This window comes from Nuphar pumila, unplaced genomic scaffold (assembly GCF_984573655.1).
Source record: "Nuphar pumila unplaced genomic scaffold, dmNupPumi1.hap1.1 HAP1_SCAFFOLD_2270, whole genome shotgun sequence".
NCBI classification, from domain to species: Eukaryota; Viridiplantae; Streptophyta; class Magnoliopsida; order Nymphaeales; family Nymphaeaceae; genus Nuphar; species Nuphar pumila.
Genome location: NW_028323886.1, coordinates 6,815 through 24,410, shown reverse-complemented (window position 1 = coordinate 24,410; position 17,596 = coordinate 6,815). Strand labels below are relative to the sequence as shown.

Here is a 17,596-nt window from a genome sequence, read left to right as displayed (position 1 = left end):
CGCTAATGCGCGTTTGTGAAACGCTCTGAGAACCTGCCATGTACATGTTGGTCTGGGAACTAATAAGCTGAATCAGGACTGTGGCGCACCCAGGTGTGGTTTTGACTTACAGAAGTAAAGCGCCTTGGGATCTTATCAGCATGCTGAGGCTCATACAAATGCATCCGCCGTTACAGAACACTGGGCCCATTAGATGAATTCGTGTTCTGCATTTGTGGGCACTAGACCCCGGCTCGGTGAGGCAAACGTGATATGTGGGACGCTGCTATGATGATGTATCTTTTGACAACACGACCGCAGCCACATGGACATAGGCAACTTCAAGGACTACTTGGGAATCAGTGCTATCATTACCATCACCTGAGCAAGCGTACCTGGACCAGCTATGCATATGTTTTTGCTGCATCGTTCTCACATCTCAAGCCTTGGCACGATTGCTTTCGCAGGTGTATCGGTTGGTGGAACCGAAACGCAGAAAGCTGTGGGAGGCCGAGGAATCGCTCAACACGATGAACGAGCAGCTGGCAACAAAGCAGGCGCAGCTGCGAGACATCGAGCAAACGGTCAACGTGCTGACTGCAAACCTCGAGCGCACGCAATCCGAGCTGCAGGAGCTGCAGGATCACGCAAACCTGTCTGCCAAGCGCCTCGTGCGCGCCGAGAAGCTCATCAACGCGCTCAGTGAGGAGGGAGTGCGCTGGAAGGAAGTCGCTGAGTCCAAGGATGCGGAGATGAAGCTCTTGGTTGGAGATGTGATGCTCTCGGCGGCCTCCATTTCGTACTTTGGCCCCTTCACTGCTCCCTACCGCTCTGCGCTATTAGCTGGCTGGCTTCTGGAGTGCCAGCGGCTTGGCGTTGCTGTGTCGCCTTCGTTTTCGCTGCAGCAGACGCTCTCCTCCCCTGTTGAGATCCGATCTTGGCTGCTACAGGTGTGACCTCGGCAATCTGCCAGGCTCTGCCATGCGTCAGCATTTCACCCCCAGAAACTTGCGCATTTTGGCAACCTGTAAATCGCGGAGCCCAGGTGCTCTTGCAGTCAGGCATCCACGACATGGTCCAGGCGCCGCCCATTTTGTGCAATCTCCACAGTCCTTGTTCTCGCCCTTGATACATGATGTCTCATCTCGACAAGTATGAATACCACATGTGCACTAAGCTGTTCGCAGAAAGCTTGTTTCGGGAGCTTACTTGTCTCTCTGAATGCTCGTTCAAGCTTGCTTCCTTCAACGAAACTCGGAGCAAGCATAAACCCGCAACGCAAAGCAAAGAGCAATCAGGCATAATATTGCGACTGCAAGGCTGGTCTTGCGCTTCAGTTTGTGCTACGCTCCTCGACTATGTAAGTGAAGTACAAGGAACACTGTTGGGTGTGTGCAGGGCCTGCCATCGGATGACCTATCTGTGGACAACGGCATCCTCGCGACGCGTTGCCGCCGGTGGCCACTGCTCATCGACCCCCAGTTGCAGGGAAGGCACTGGATGAAGAGCATGCAGGCCACAGCGGGGCTACGCACGCTGCGCATGACAGACTCCAATCTGCTGCGCACCTTGGAGAACTGCATTCGAGTCGGCAACGCCGTGCTCCTGGTGGACGTCGGCGAGACGCTAGATCCCGCCCTCGAGCCCCTCCTGCAAAAGCAGATCTTCATGCAGGTGCGCCTTGTCCTCCGTTGCTCATCCCCGCTGCTTTCTTTTCTCCTTTGCACAGGCGTTGGGAGCTTGATCCATTGCAAGGCAGGCTTGCAGGCATTCCTCTTGCTGTTGAGCAAGGTGTTTGAACATAATGTCATCCTCATCTTCTGTTCCAGGTGTATCCGCAGACATCTCCGATCAATAGCTGGCATTTATATAGAACACGATTCAATCATATTTGTGCGGCTTTTCGGAGGGCTGCGGCGCATCTGCAAGAATGGATAGTGAATGAAACGCCCAATGAAAGGGACAGTTGTGGCATCAAATGGGGCTATTGAACCCGGTTCTCTGTAAAGCACTATCGCATCAGCTGGGAATGACCATGTGCGCAACCAGGTTTTGCTCTTCAACCTTGCAGTATGCAGATAGTTACCAGCAACACAGGCAGGGAAGGAGCGCATGCAGAAACATGTGCTGTGCAATCATCAGTGTCTCGCCAGAATGATGTTCGGCCCCTAGTTCTGTCCCCCAAATTCATGTATCTTCAGGTGTCTGCACCCAAAGCCGGTCCGCCTGGCGATACACTGATTCAGCAACGCAGTCACATGTTTGCAGGGCAACCGCAAGCTCATCCGGCTGGGTGACACAGACATCGACTATGATCCAAACTTCCATCTCTGCATCACCACCAAGCTGCCCAACCCGCACTACCTGCCGGAGGTGTGCACCAAGGTGACGATCATAAACTTCACGGTCACACTTCCAGGCCTACAGGAGCAGCTGTTGGCGGATACCGTGCGCAAGGAGCGGCCCCAACTGGAGGAGCAGCGTGACACTCTCGTCATGTCCATTGCAAACGATCGCAAGCAGCTTTGTGAGCTGGAGGATAAGATCCTCCGACTTCTGCAGGTGCGCTGCAGGGTTACGGTATGCAGTATTCCCATGAGAAGTGGATTGCTAGGCAACCAGGCCCGCCTGCCTGCCTGCACATCCACTTGCTGGGACGTTCGACTCGTCGAAGACCTGCTCGCTGCGGCGCCACATGCACCTGCAGGCATGGAAATGCAGCAGTGTTAAGATACGGATCATTATTATTACATCACATAGATACGGCAGGAAATAGTCAACAAGCAACAAAGACAGCACATTCGAAGTGATACAGCTCATTCAACGTAAGCGATTGGGACAGAAAAGATACATCTGCCGCATCCACAAGGACATTGGCAACTCCAAGAACTACTTGGGAATCAGTGCTACCAATACCATCACCTGAGGCAAGCATGCCTGGACCGCACAGAAAACTCCCAAGTAGTACTTGGAGTCGCTAATACCCATGTAGATGCGGTAGTGTTGTAAAGAACTACATCATACGTCACATAAGAGCAAGAACTAGAACCAGCCTAGGCAAAAAGCAACAACGCAATCATGTTCATCATCACATCATCGTCGTTCTTCTCACCATCATGTCCAGAACTCGTGGCGATCTGACAGCACTGGCTGTCGCAGGAGTCGACAGGCAACATCCTGGATGATGAAGTGCTGATTGACACCTTGGACAGCTCAAAAACGACATCGGCAGTGATCAAGGACCGTGTCAAGGAGGCTGAGGTGACCGAGAAGAGCATAAACGATGCCCGCGAGCAATACAGCAGCGTTCCCAAGCGCGGCAGCGTCATCTACTTTGTCATCGCAAGCATCCATCTCGTGGACCCTATGTACCAGTACTCCCTCGCCTATTTCAAGCAGCTCTTCAGCCACTGCATCGATGCAGCAGACCCCTCTGATGAGCTGCATGAGCGACTGGACAACCTCATCACTTTTGCCACCACCTTCCTGTACGGCATGGTCTGCCGCGGGCTCTTTGAGCGCCACAAGCTCATGTTCTCCTTCGTCATCTGCACCGCGATTCAGCTCGAGAACGGCAGCCTACCTCATGAAGAGTGGAGCCATCTGCTGCGCGGGGGGAGGGTGCCTGATTCGCTTCCGCCCAACCCGTGTCCTGAGTTTGCAAGCGCAGCAACTTGGACTGCGCTTGGGAGCCTGGAGGCGAATGTGTCCGCATTCCATGGGGTTTTGGAGGGGGTGGCGGAGGACCCTAATGCATGGAGGGTGCTCGCTGAATCGAAGGCGCCCTGGAAGCAGGAAGTGCCGCGGTGGAGGACGCAACGCGGCGATCTGAGTCCCATGCAGATGCTTCTGCTTGCAAAGTGCTGGCAGGAGCACAAGCTGCTGCTTGGCATCAAGGTGCGGCTACTTGCATGCATGTGCTGCCCTGACCTCTTCACCGTTGCAAACTCCCTTATGCTGGCGCTCCTTGCAGCAGGATTGATTCTCTTGCCGACTCGTAGATAAATCAGTCAATAAACACGCTACGAGGCTTGCAATGCAGTGGCGCTGTGCAGGCAAAGCCTGGTATTTGCCGCGCATTCGCATCACACATGCGTACCAAGGATCCCAATGTGCACCTGTAAAGTCAGGTGCGGTGCACTTGTGACGTGATATGATGGAATCCACTACCACAGCGTCTCTTTTGCTGCTGCTCCCCAGAAATTCAGCCAAGAAACTTGCTGCTGTGTGCAGGACTACATCCTCGACTTCCTTGGAGACGAATTCATCGACAGTCCGCCCGGGGACATTGCAGACATCTACAACGACACGACGGCAGCGACGCCGATCATCTTCATCTTATCGCAAGGCGTGGATCCCACAGCCATGCTGCAGCGCTTTGCTGACTCACAGGGGTACCCGGTGGGCGAGCGTCTCCACATCATCAGCCTGGGACAAGGCCAAGGACCCCTGGCGGAGGCTGCAATCGCTGACGCTAAGCTCGCTGGCCACTGGGTGTGCCTGCAGAACTGCCACCTGAGCAAGAGCTGGTTGGGAACGCTCGACGGCATCGTGCAGGGCCTGGCTGCGGATAACCTGCTTCACGAGAGCTTCCGCCTCTGGCTGACGTCCATGCCGGCGCCGACATTCCCGGTGCCCGTGCTTCAAGTCGGCATCAAAGTCACGATGGAGCCGCCGAGCGGCGTGCGCGCAAACCTACTGCGTTCGATCGCCGACATGGCGCCGGACGCGCTGCAGTCATGCAGCCAGCCGCGCCCGTGGCGGCAGCTCCTCTACGCGTGCATGCTGTTCCATGCAGTGGTGCAAGAGCGCCGCAAATTCGGCGCGCTCGGCTGGAATGTGCGTTACGACTTTTCGGCGGGCGATCTGAACTGCACGCTCATGATGTTACGCAACTTCTTGGACGCGCCCAATCTGTCTGTGGTCCCCTGGGAAGCGCTGACGTACCTGACTGGCGAGATCACTTACGGGGGCCGCGTCACGGACGACAACGACCGCCACTTGCTCATGAGCATCCTGTCCACATACCTCTCACCTAGCGTTCTGGATGAGGACCATGCCTTCACATCCTCCAATGTATACAAGGTGCGCGTTCCATCAAACATGGCTTGCTATGCCCTGGACAAAAGTGCACACCTTGGAGTGTTCGTGCAAGGTGTCCTTTGTGCGTGTGCTGAATAGTTGGCCGTGTTTGCATGATATGTGACACGAAATTCCATTATGAAAAGAGTGCAGTGCGCCAGTTGTGCAGCATGGACATGAATAACTTCCTTGACGATTCGTTTGAGGCAGGCAGAGAAATACTATCAGAACTGAGTGTTCACGTGCCTGATTGCCAAGTGACAGGCTGCCCTCGTCCGTAGGTACCTTCCGGTGAGACATTAAAGGACTGGACAGAACAGTTGGGTGCTTTGCCGACCCATGACCTGCCGGAAGTGTTTGGCATGCACACAAACGCGGAGATCTCACTTCAGCTTCAGGAGTCACGAACGCTCATTGAGACGGTGTTGAGCATCCAGCCTCGCCTGGCAACAGGGGCTTCTGGAAGCAACACTGATGAGGCCGTGAGTCAGATGGCCGCCGAGATGCAGAAATCGCTTCCGCCACCTCACAAAATCGAGAATGCCTCCAAGGTTTGTCCTCCGTTGCAGCTGATTCATCTCTCAAAGGGCGTCAACCGTTGCATAGGTAGTATGTTCTTCTCGACAGCAGTCAAGTAGACTGCCTGACGGAAGTGCCAAAGATGCGAGTGGCGAGGCAGTTGCAAAATGTTTTGAGTGCAGTGTACAGCAATGCTAGTGTGATACCGACAAGAGACGCGTCATTAACCGTCGGAATGCAAATATGAATCAAGATTGTCAAGGGCCCATATTCTTAGACTGACAATTCCAGGATGCCAGAGCAGAGCTGAGAATTGGGCTTGGGGTTACTGAAACCTGATATCTAATGTGTGCGTCCAGAGTAAAGCATGTACAACAGCGCACTAACAATGCGTCTCTCTTGAACGTGAGCCGCGCGCAGTACGAATAGAAAGAATCATACGTTTTGTCTAGTGTCCCCTGAGTTCTCGCTGGTACCATGCTGCAGATCCGCGACCCTTTCAAGTCGCTGCCGTCCGGGGCGACCAACTCGTTGGGGACCGTGCTCGCTCAAGAGATGCATCGCTACAACAAGCTGCTCTCGGTACTGAACGAATCGCTGCAGCAGCTGCAAAAGGCAATACGAGGAACCGTCACCATGTCCCCCGACCTCGAGGCCATGCTCGGGTCCCTCCTCAACAATCAGATCCCGGCCATCTGGGTGCAAGCAGCATACCCCTCCCTCAAGCCACTTGCCTCGTGGATGCGAGACTTCCATGAAAGGATGGCCTTTGTGGGCTGCTGGCTGGAAGACGGCGCTCCCGCATCGTTCTGGCTGCCTGGATTCTTCTTCCCGCAGTCCTTCATGACAGCTGCACTGCAGAATCACGCTCGCAAGACAGGCATTGCAATTGACCGCCTCTCCTTCGGCTTTGCGACCACCACAATGCAGAACTTACGCGATGTCACTACGGTGTGCTCCTCCCCGCTGCCACCACTCAATTGCAGTGAACGTGTTCCGTGATCATTCAGCTGTGAACGCCCGATCCGTATTGCCTCGTCTCGTGTTTGTGCATCTATGATAGCATGTTAGCGGCGACCGCCTATCAAGAAAGGTCCGCTTCTGAGTGTTGCAGTGAATCTTGCTGTGCTTTCGTCGAATCATTTATAGCACCAGCGATCCCAGAGCTATCTTTGCACCCTTGAAAACTGCATTGCACGTTCCCCAGTTGAGATGTCATGCCTTCTTTTGACGACTTGGCAGCTTCCTGAGCAGGAATTCTTGCCACGCAGGCACCTGTGGATGGCTGCTACTGCCATGGGCTATACTTGGAAGCAGCTCGCTGGGATTCTGACAAGTCCTGCATTCAGCTGGCAGTGCCCGGCAAAATGTTTTCCAATCTCCCGGTGATCCATTTCAATCCTCAAGTGGACCACGTCCCCTCCGCCAAGCATTACCAGTGCCCCTTGTACAAGACCACAGCCAGAGCAGGAGTGCTCAGTACCACGGGGCAAAGCACAAACTTTGTATTGCACATGTCGTTGCCCATTGCGCTCAATAGCAGCGCAGAGTTTTGGACGAAGCAGGGTGTGGCGGCTGTGTGCGCACTCAGCACTTGAGATTAAGCTTGTTGGAGTTGACTGTTTGACTGAGTTTGTCATGTAAAATCGCAAAGGGGGCACTACAAGGGCACTCCTCATGTTGCCAACAGGACAATGAAGCAAACAATCAACAAACACGCACAACTCCTCTGACCACATTGCAAATATTGGAGTATGTCCGTACTGGAAGATTTGCGGAGCATGTCAAATGTATCAGCTGGGAGAGTGCGATGAGGGTGGGTTGCTCCAGCCTGTGTGAGGTACTCTGCGCGGCTAGCCTTTTGTGTGATTTGGCTGCAGCTTGGTGTTTGTATATTTGGTATAAGAGCGAGTAGCATGCTGTCCTCAATATGCATGTTTGCCCAGCGCTGCCTCTGGGTAGACGTTGGATGGCAGTAGTTTCCCACCCACCCACTTCCTTCTTTGTTCTGCTCTTCTTTTCCCTCACTGATTGGCATGAGTTCGCTCTTGGAAGGCTGAGTTATACAACGCAAAAGCGGTGGCACAAGGAATTGCCAGTGGGATTGGATTGCAAATTCGCTTCATTGGATCTGCGTACTGGACATGGAGTGCTGCCACGCATGGAAGGATTTGGGGTTGGGCAAGTGATGATGTGGCTTGCGACTGACCCCAGACAACCTGCTCAACGCCGCTGGTCCACGCGCCGATATGTTCAACTTTTAGTCAGGCTGTGTAGACAATCAGAGGCTGAAAATTGACATCAAGTTGACAATCACAGCATTTTTTGCATTAGGTAGAGACTCCTCTATCTATGCTGCAAGCAAAGAGACTAAAGCAGACTCGCAGTTAACCCCCGTTTGTACATGCATGGAATGTTGACGCACTTTATGCCCATTTGTGCATGGAATGCTGACTTCATGCCTATTGAAGCTGCTCGCCCTTCCTCACCGTGTCGATCTTCGCTTACTCCTAGGCAAGATGGGGCAAAAACAGAATGACTCGCACATGACTTTGCGTCACCTGAAGACTGCAATATGCAACTTGGTTCGTGGAGTGTTTGCAAGTCAAGGCATTCTTAACAAACGCGTTGAACGTATACCACGTGAAGAGGATTGCAACAGGATGCATACGATGACAGTTCTTGCAATGGGATGTATCCTTTACAAAAGCCCTTCACGGGTTGTCAACTTGGGTCGCAGATTTCCAGACCACCTGTTTTGTGTGACGGCCTGATCATCCTGATGTATGATCATCCCAGGTTTGCCCTTGGAGTTGCACACGCGTTACGTGGATGCGGCATCGCACTAAACATGCATCCTCGTCATACACCGGGACGGGGCATCCATGCCTGCAGGTGCAACAGCCCAGTCGCAACAAAACATCATGCTTATCGATCGCCCGACTTCATTGAAACATCGACCTGGGCATCGTGTGGCCATGTATTTAAAGTATGTTCATATCAATTGTTCCGTTTTAAGCCCCAGTCGTGGTATATTTGATCTCTCTAATCACATAATTTTAGCTTGCAGATCCTCAATCTGCTATATGGTTTACTTCACCGCAATGCTTATTTGTTGACAACTGTTTGGTGCAAGCAGGAGCCTAACCAAGCTGCTTTTCAGCCTCGTTGGCTGGAGAGTCGAGAAGGAGCCTCACTGCATCAAAGCCGGAGCTCCTGCCTTGTATCGCTTGCAGCAAATCTGTGGCGTGATCCATGCGGAGGCACGGAGCTCCGCGCGTTCGGACAATGAACACACGATGGACCGCTTTGCTCAGCCAAGGCTTCTTGGGCCTCAATGTGCAAAACTCCCAGCTCGTGTGCGACTGAAAGACTCGCTCATCCGACTGCTCCCAGCTCTCTAGGGCCAATCGAAATCCCTCCAGGCTGTTGAACAGAAAGTGATTTGTGACCATCTCAGTCAGCTCGCCAGGTAAGCTTTGCTTTGTGGGAATCAATGTTTTTGGCAGGAACTTGGTGGCAATGTACTCCAAGTCTGCGTAGACATATTGCATGTAAAGGGCGTCCTCATCCGCAATGGCCCGCTGAAATGCAGTGTGGTTGAAGCTGGCTGCATCACCCAGTGCTTGCCAATCAGCCAGCCTGCCTGGGGCAAGTGCGGACTTCCAGGGGACTTCGGTAGCCAATTTTGGCTCTCGGACGTCGCTCCAATCCTGAACGATTTTGCCACCTTGATCACGAGCTTCCGTCTGACACTGAACGTTATCCGGCAGCATCTTAGATGACTCTAGAGAAATTGAACATTGGTCTGCCGCCGTTGACAACGAATAAAGCTTTCGCAGACTCTGCCGGAGTTCAACACATGCGCACTCTAAACAAAAAACCGCGAAGCCCCCGCAAATCTCCACGTTCCTGACATTTTTCCACTTTTCTGATCTTTCGGTGTTGTCACAACCCTGTTGTGGAAAGGTACACCATCGACAGAACGGGACCTGTGTCAAACACTCAAAGCTAGCCTTGCCTGCAAACACCCTCAGTACGTGTCTCGATCGAGACACGTGCAGGGTAGGTGCGCGCCAAGCGTGCATGCGACGACGGTAAGATGTACCTTTCGTCCAATGAATATTGATTTCGACTTGCGGTGCGAGCCTTTGGTTTGAATACCACACAATCCTCAGAGGCAAACGTACAATTCGGTAGGCGATGAGGCAACAATTGCTCACATGAGGACAAGTCGACGAGGGCACATGTTTGACTGGAACACGATACACTGGAATGCTAACAGGAGCGGGCCGTTGCATCAATGGCTCCGAAGTATGGAAGCAAGCTCACCTGCTGCGTCAGACCCAGTGCTTGCATCAGCAGGTAGCAAAAGTGCGAAGCTTGTGCGCACATCCCACCGAAACAGAATGGCGCATTCATGCCGAAACGACAGACGTGCGTTTGAGATTAAATAGCGCGTGGCTTGTTTGGCGCTGTACAACGTCGAATGCGGAAAGCAAGCGACCACCGTGCCTTGTTACACGTATTTGAATTGACGTGTCTGTCAGATGAAACCTCTGAGCCTGTCTCGTTCCTCTCCTTGCATGTCATTCTTGCACGTTCGGTTGAACTTCTTTTCATTTGCAGTGACGGGTTCCTCGTCACACGCGCATCTCGAGGAACTCGCTCAACCGAAAGTAGCACAGACAATAGCGATGATTTCCATTCCTCATCTAGCAGGACAGGGTTGCAACACCCGTTTCCCTGGAACCCAAAGCTTCGGATGTGCCATGCGAAGGAACACCACAGATTACAAGTGCAGGCGCCATCATGAACAAGTCATCACATTGAACTGGTGCTGCAAATATCTCGTGTAGTCCAAAGCAAGCCCAACAAACTCTAATGGCTTCTGGTGCTGCAAAAAGGAAGATACCATACAAGTCACAGACCGTTGGAGCATGCCACTCAAGAACAGCAGTAGCTCACACAACTTTGTCAATGGTGCTGTGGTGGAAAAGGGTAGCAAACCCTTCTTGTGGCATAGTTCTATCTGATGCCCCCTTTCAACATCCGGGAAGGCATGTTCTCATTCGTATCAACTACACATTATTTGAGTTATTTGAAATTTGCTGACTGCGCTCAGCGAAGGAGCACCCTGAACACCTCATCGGTGTACACATTGCCCTCGATCATGCCTCCCATTGTGATTGCGTAATCAGGGACGCAGACATAGGCAGAGTCCCAGAGGGGCCCCAGGAACGCAACCATGGACCAAGTCATCGACGCTGGCGAGAACTTCCACATCATGCCATCCGCGACGACACCCCCTGCCGCGTCAAACCCTGAGCCACCGTGCACAAACAGCTCACCGTTGTTGGGGCACATGTGATGGCCCATTCGGCCGGCAGGCACCTGTGCAGAGGGGCTCATGACGATCCCAGCTGCAGGGTTGGAGTTGGAAGCATCAGTGAACGCGCTTGAAAGCGGTCCGAGAGCCGTCCATGTCTGTGTCGTGAAGTCAAAGCGCCACGTCTCGGCCGTCACCATGCCGTAGTCAAGAACGTAGCCACCAAAGACATAGACAGAATCGTCGAGAACAGCTGCTGAGTGGCCGTAGCGGCCAGCGAATCCTGCGGCGGCAGGCATGAGTGTCCATGAACTGACGGGCGCGGTGGTGTTGAAGCACCACATGTCACTGAGCGCCATGCCACCTGAGCGGCCTCCAATGATGCACAGGTTGGAGTCATATGCAAACGCGGCGTGGTCGTGGCGCCCGGCGGGCGCTGCGCCAGTCGGAATGACATACTTCCCGCCCTCGGTGGTGCAGTCAAATTCGAAGAAGTCTGAGTACTCGTACGAGGAGCGCTCGCCACCAAACATGTAGATCTTTTCACCGACCGTGGTGAGGGAGTGGCCCTGGCGGGAGGGGGGGCCTCCTGGGGGCAGAGCGGTCCAGTTGGCGCCGAGCTTCATGTCCACCAGGCTGGTGACGTTGAGCTGAACGCTCGCCGAGGCCCCGGGAATGGAGGGGATGAGCATGATGGAGTCCCAGAGAACAGAGCCCTCGGTTTGGCCAATGAATTGGCCGGCGTGAATGACGATGCTCTCGAAGAGACCAACTCTCTCGGAGTCGGTGAGTGGAAGTGGCGCTGCAGCGAGAGAGTCGGAGTGCTCCTTGTTAGCGACCAGGACAGGGCTGTTGTCTACCAAGACGCCCAGCACCGCAGTTCCGTCCTCTGACGGCCCAGACATGAATGTGAATGATCGCCAGCTGCCAGAGCGTGGCTCCTGCAATAACATATATTCCCTCATGCAAGAAGACATCCTCATTTAATAGCTCATAAGGGCAAGAACTAGACGGCTCAAGCAGGTTATCATCATCATGCACTCAAATCATTTGATGGAACCAGGAACTTACTTCATCAGGAGCGACACACCGCAACACTCAAGTGCAAGGTGATGTGTGGATCTGCCAGCGGAGCTCGAGTTTGCTTGGAATCGAACGAGGGAAGCCACGCTCGTCCCTTGGGTGAACAACCGAGAAATCCAGATGAAAGACGTGCAAATGGCAGAGTGACGTGTTTGACATGTGTGTATTGGTTGGCTTGAGAGCCAAGAGAGCCAGCACCGGCTTTGTCGCAGCAAACACAAAGGTGATTGCAGGTGACATACCTTAGTGGATGTCCAGGGCAAGCCTGTTACGATGTTTGCGGTGGACTGCGTGTGAAGACCCACAGCATGCATCTCAGGTTCGTCCGCTTCACTTGCACACGGCTGGTAGTCAGGTGACACCCAGTGGGAGCCAGCCCCCTTGCAGGACGTGTCGTACATGTAGGCTCGCAGCTTCCAGAACTTGGGAGTTCCAACCGGGATGGTGCCATTGTCGGCACCCACCATCGTCACGCTGGAGAGGTCATACTTGATGGCTCCACCATTGAAGTTTGTGGTGTCGGTCAGCAAGGCGCATGCGCCTGTCACGTGCAGATACGAGCAGTCAATCTTGAAGGAGCTCGCTGTGGACTCTGTGGTGATCTGCTCTGTGTAGTCCTTGTCACACCTGTGGACATGTCAGTGTCAGTGTGGAAATGATGTTCAGTCAAACACTCAGACTTCTGGTTCTTCAAGCGTTACGGCAAGTCTGAAAGGAGGATCACACGTTGCAATTGCTGGTGCTCGTGTGCTGTACTGTGAGGCTTTGAAAGCACATTTTATGGCTGTCTGGTGAAGGAGAAGCGGCCCCAGCCGCGATAGCGGCAATTGCAGCATCATCGCACCAACAGCAACAAGCCAAAGCTCGTATGGCATGGGTGTGATACAATGCTGAAGGAGTCCAAGATGCCATGCAGAAACAACAGTGCAGCAGGACACAGTGGAAAGCAAGCGTGGATGTAGTAAGGTGCTAGATGTGGAGCACGACGTCCATCACATCTATTGCGACACTGACGCCAGAAAGTGTCGTACTTGTCGCCGGCAGGGACGGGAATCCATGTGGTGCTGGTGTCGGTGGTCAGGTTGGTGATGGAAGTGCCATGTGGGTACTCAAAGTCTTCAAACCATGACACGATCTCTGCAGGAGAAGCCAGCTTGCCGGGTGGCGCGGTCGTCTCGGATCCAGAGTACAGAATGACATCATCATCGCCGAGGACCTCCAGCCAGACGATGGTCTCCTTGCAGTCGCAGCCAGGCACGGGATCGAGCCAGTACTTCAGTGGCATGCCATCCATCGTAGTGAACATCATGTCGGTGCAGTCCGGTCGGAGCAGGCCATAGGCGATCATGGTCGAGGTGTCGATGACCACCTCCACAGCGTACTTTGCGGGCATATCGTACCCAGCGTCTGGGCCAGTGATCGTGACAGGAACCTTGAAGCTGAATGTTGGCGCATGACCGGGGACGAGCTTCCAGATGTCTGAGAGGTATGCCTTCTTGTCGGAGGCGCCTGCGAACATGTAGATGGACTCCCCTGCATCAGTGAGGCAAAGCGCGGCCGCGGACGACGAGCGCTTGCTGGGCTTGTCGGAGTAGATCTCGACGGTGGTGCTGCCTTGTGGCAAGACGTCGATCGATGTTTCAAAGATGATGTCGCCGTCAAATGCGACCGTGACGTTGTGCGCCATAGCCTGGGTGTAGACGACAACAAAGTCGCACGTGCCGACGTTGTTGCCCTCGACATACTGGTACATGACGGTGTCAGGGGTGAAGGTGAGGTTGAACGAGGAGGCAAACTCATCGCATGAGCCATCCACTGCATTGCCGGCATCGTCGATGCCCTTGACGACGAGGTTGCTGGGCACGCCAACGACAGTGGTCGACACAGCGCTACCACCCACGCTTGACTTGGCGGAAATAGGTCCGGGGGTCACCATGACAGAGGCATTGAGATACTGCATTGTGGGCATGCCTGGGAGCGTGAAGTTGAGGGTGAGATGTGCGCCACCCACATGCAACGGCTTGTACCAGAAGAGGTAGGCATCAGTGAAGGACTTGCAGGCCTGAATGCTGCCCGGCTCCTCGCCCGACCACCAGAAGCTGATGTTGTGCGGGGGAATGGTAGTTGCATCGGAGTCGCAGTTGCGAGCGCCGCACGATGTGAAGTCCTGGGCGTAGCGAGTGGGCATGTCCCACGCAACCTGGCCCGAGAACTGCACAGCGTCTGTGCCGATCGTCTCGACGTAGCCGCAGCCGTCGAGGGCGCGCAGCGCAAAGAACTTTGGCACAGCTGCCTGAGCGTCGTTGAATGACCAGTCGGTGCAGTTTCCAAACAGCACCGCATCTTCGGCACTGAGGGCATCGGAGGGGAGGTACTGGATGAGAGTGCCCGCGCAGACTGGCTCTGCAAAGTTTGAGAGCACTCCGCGATGAGTCGGCGAGCCCAGGTCGGTGGTCCAGGGTGACATGGTGTCGCCTGTCGGTACGCATGTTATCATTGCTGCGAGCACGGTGTCTCCCTTCGGGCACAGGGGGCCAAACACCAGCGACTGTGCGTACGCCTCGCATGAGTTGTAGTTGCCATCTGCGCGTCTCTTCAGGCACCACTCCTTGTAGAAGCTCTTGGCATGTTCCGCGTTGGTGCAGTTACCGGTGACAAATGTGATCTCGTTGATGCGCTTCACGTCACCCCAGTCTGCGAAGGCAACGCCCTTGGGGACGTAGCCCATCGGGCACACTGTGCTGACAATCTCGCCGGGCTTGCCCATGTCGGCAACCACACCGACAAAGCCGTGGTTCTCGTACGGGGAGGAGTCGTGCACAATGGCGCCGATGCCTTCGTTGAAGCGGTAGTATCCAACGACAGCGTCGGCTTCGGTGATATTGGGGACGTTGGAGGGGCAGAACGCATTGGATGCGAGCCCGGTGGCGGTGTCGTTGGACATCGGGATGGCGAGTGCATGCAAGCGAACCTCATCGATGTCGCCTCCGAACATCTGGCCGATGCGGAGCACCTGGGCGTTGGCACGGTTGTACTTCTCCTCGTCGAAGGATGCAGAGCCGACCCGCATGGGTACTTGCACATTGTGGTCCATGAAGAAGAGCGAGAGCACCTTTCCATCGTATGTCACAGCCACAAACTCCCAACGCCCATAATGCAGAGTGACCTGCAGCACAACAGACTTCAGGCCTATGTCGCGAAAAACAAATGCTTGCACCGGGTAACAAGAGACATCTAGCCTGGGTAACGCATCTCAGAGGTCATGGAAATGCAGTGTTACAAACAACATGTTGCTGTGTGCAGCCATTGCATTCAAATTATGAGTTTGCGTGTCATACGTTCACATGGGTAATGAAGAAGCATCTGTGTTCTCGCAGCGGCAACTTAACGACAAGCCTTGTGAGCGGCATGTCAAAGCCGGCCTTCCATGTCAGTCGATTTAACATGATCATGTCCGCAACATGAGTAACTGCAGAATGAGTCAATGCTATGCGGCAAGCAACACACCTTAGCCGTGACGATGCGGAACTCTGACTGCCCAACATACACTCCGGCTTCCAACGTATAGTTGCCAGCCCTTTGCTCGTCGTTGTCGCCAGTGATCAGGGCCACCCAGTACCCTTGGCCTGATTTTGGAGACTGCTTGGTCACAACGTACTGGCGCGTTCCTGTAGGGAGACCTACGCCCACGGAACGGACAGTATCCTCGAGTGCAAGCAATTTGCGCTTCCCTGTTTCTCCAATCCGGGGCGGCGGTGACGGAGGGCTGACAGGCGGGGGCCGAGGTGGTGGCGATGGGGGTGGCGATGGTGGTGGCGGTGCAGGAGGGGGAGTACGTACAATGGTTGGAGGGGGAGCGGGAGGTGGTGGCGGTGGTGGTGGTGGCGCAGGAGGGGGCTCATGCCAGAGTGGTTTCGCGAGTCGGATCCATGCGGAGATCGTGAAATCATGCGTGAGGTCAACCTGGTCGGCATCGGGAATCTTGGCATACTCCGTGGACCAGCTCAACTGAAGCGCAGACCGGCGGTGCATATGGATGCAGTACTCGCAAGTGGTGTTGACGTTGATGAAAACAGGAGGGGCACCGTATGTTGGGGGGCCGCCGTACGTTGGTGGCCTGCCAATGGGAGAACCCCCGTGAGTGGGAGGGCCACTTGGGCCACTGCCTGGCTCGCTAGGGCACATTGGGAGGCCACAAAGCTCGACGCTGAGCTTGTACATACCCTCAACTTGAGCCAAGTAGCTGAAGATGAGCGTGCCGTCGCCAGGGTCCACAACTGAGACAGGGACAGTTGCAGGGCCATCATAGACCGTCACGTTCAGCTCTGCGCCGCCTGTGAAGTCAAGCTTGTTGCCGAAGTTATCGATCAGCTGTACAAGGTACACGCTGCGCACGCCGACTGTGCCCTCAGAGAACAGGTCGACGCCATCGACGGTTGGCATAGGCATGAGGATGGAGTTTGCGGGGTTGGGAGCACTTGGAGAAACCACGAGCACGCCTGAGTAGAACTGTTCGGCCTTTGCTCTGCCGATGACCACTTTGACGTCGTACTTGCCTGCCACCGTGAGGTTGTACATGACCGAGTACGAGCCATCGTTGAAGTCTGTTGTGGAAGCGATGTCATGGTCACTGTCAGAGACAAGGCAGCCGTGCGAGTTGGTGACAATTTCGGCCCCCGAGGCTTGGTTCTTGAACGTCGTCTTGATGCACTCCCCGCCAAAAGTGTGCTTGTAGCAGCACTTGTCGCGCAGCTGGATTGAGAATGACCCGGTCATGCCGGCCACGGCGGACTGGAGGTACGAGGAGTCAAAGATCCAGGAGCACTCAAGTTCGGTCACTAGGCTGTTCGCGGAGCACGTTGAGTTGACCCACTCCTCATTGGCGATGCCGGGGGAGGTGTCTCCAATGAGATTGCGATGAGTAAGCAGCTCAGGGAAGCTGGGGCGGTCAGATCTCCAGACCTTGGCGATTCCAGACACGATTGCTGCCGGACGATACTGCAGGCCAACGCTGCTGAGCTCTTCGATAGAGATATCGCCGTAGCCCTCGTTGAAGATATAGTATGCGTCGGTCTTGGCCACTGGCGCGGCCACATCGTTGGGGCAAGCAGCCATGTTTGTCACCACATCTTCTGTGAGTGGAATGCTGAAGAGGCGGACGGAAGCGACGAGGCCGTTGTAGCCCTGACTGTCTGCCACTTTGTAGTAGGGGAAATAATCGAAGGGGTTTGCATTGATAGGGACGTCGTCAGGCTTGACAGAGAAGTGTGGTACGCCGCAGACGAACATGCTGCGGTCAACGTCCGCAAACTCATCATAGTTGACGCTGCCGTATCGGCTCACCTGGTCAAAGGTGAGGGGGAAGGCATAGGTCTCGAACGTGACGCTGTCAACAAGCGAGCCATCGACAAAGACGTTGAAGGTGCTGCCGTCGTACGAGTACGCCAGATGGTGCCACTTGTTAGCGGTGAGCACCGCACGCGTTGCAGTGTACGTGCGCCATTGCTCGGCTGGGCCCTCTGCAGAGGCGCGTCGGGGGGGCACTTCCTCAGGGGTGAGGATAGCTGCGTGGGGTTCGCCGAACCAGTCAGCAGTGGGGAGCGC

The 17,596-nt window shown here is 54.7% G+C and overlaps 2 protein-coding genes across 2 annotated transcripts; both read left to right on the top strand.

The window, feature by feature from the left end:
* Positions 1-446: 446 nt before the first annotated feature.
* Positions 447-5,160, top strand: LOC149808743 (uncharacterized; the record flags this gene model as incomplete). The annotated part of the gene is made up of 5 exons (XM_089995164.1): positions 447-929; positions 1,378-1,653; positions 2,248-2,541; positions 3,139-3,876; positions 4,213-5,160. Coding segments are annotated over 5 exons (2,739 nt in total), but the record flags the coding sequence as incomplete, so codon positions are not given.
* Positions 5,161-5,423: 263 nt separating this feature from the next.
* Positions 5,424-7,788, top strand: LOC149808742 (uncharacterized). Its single transcript, XM_089995163.1, has 5 exons — positions 5,424-5,612; positions 6,067-6,565; positions 6,835-7,157; positions 7,271-7,420; positions 7,636-7,788. Exons 1-5 carry the CDS (start codon positions 5,424-5,426, stop codon positions 7,786-7,788), a joined length of 1,314 nt encoding a protein of 437 aa, XP_089851289.1.
* The last annotated feature ends 9,808 nt before the right edge of the window (positions 7,789-17,596 follow it).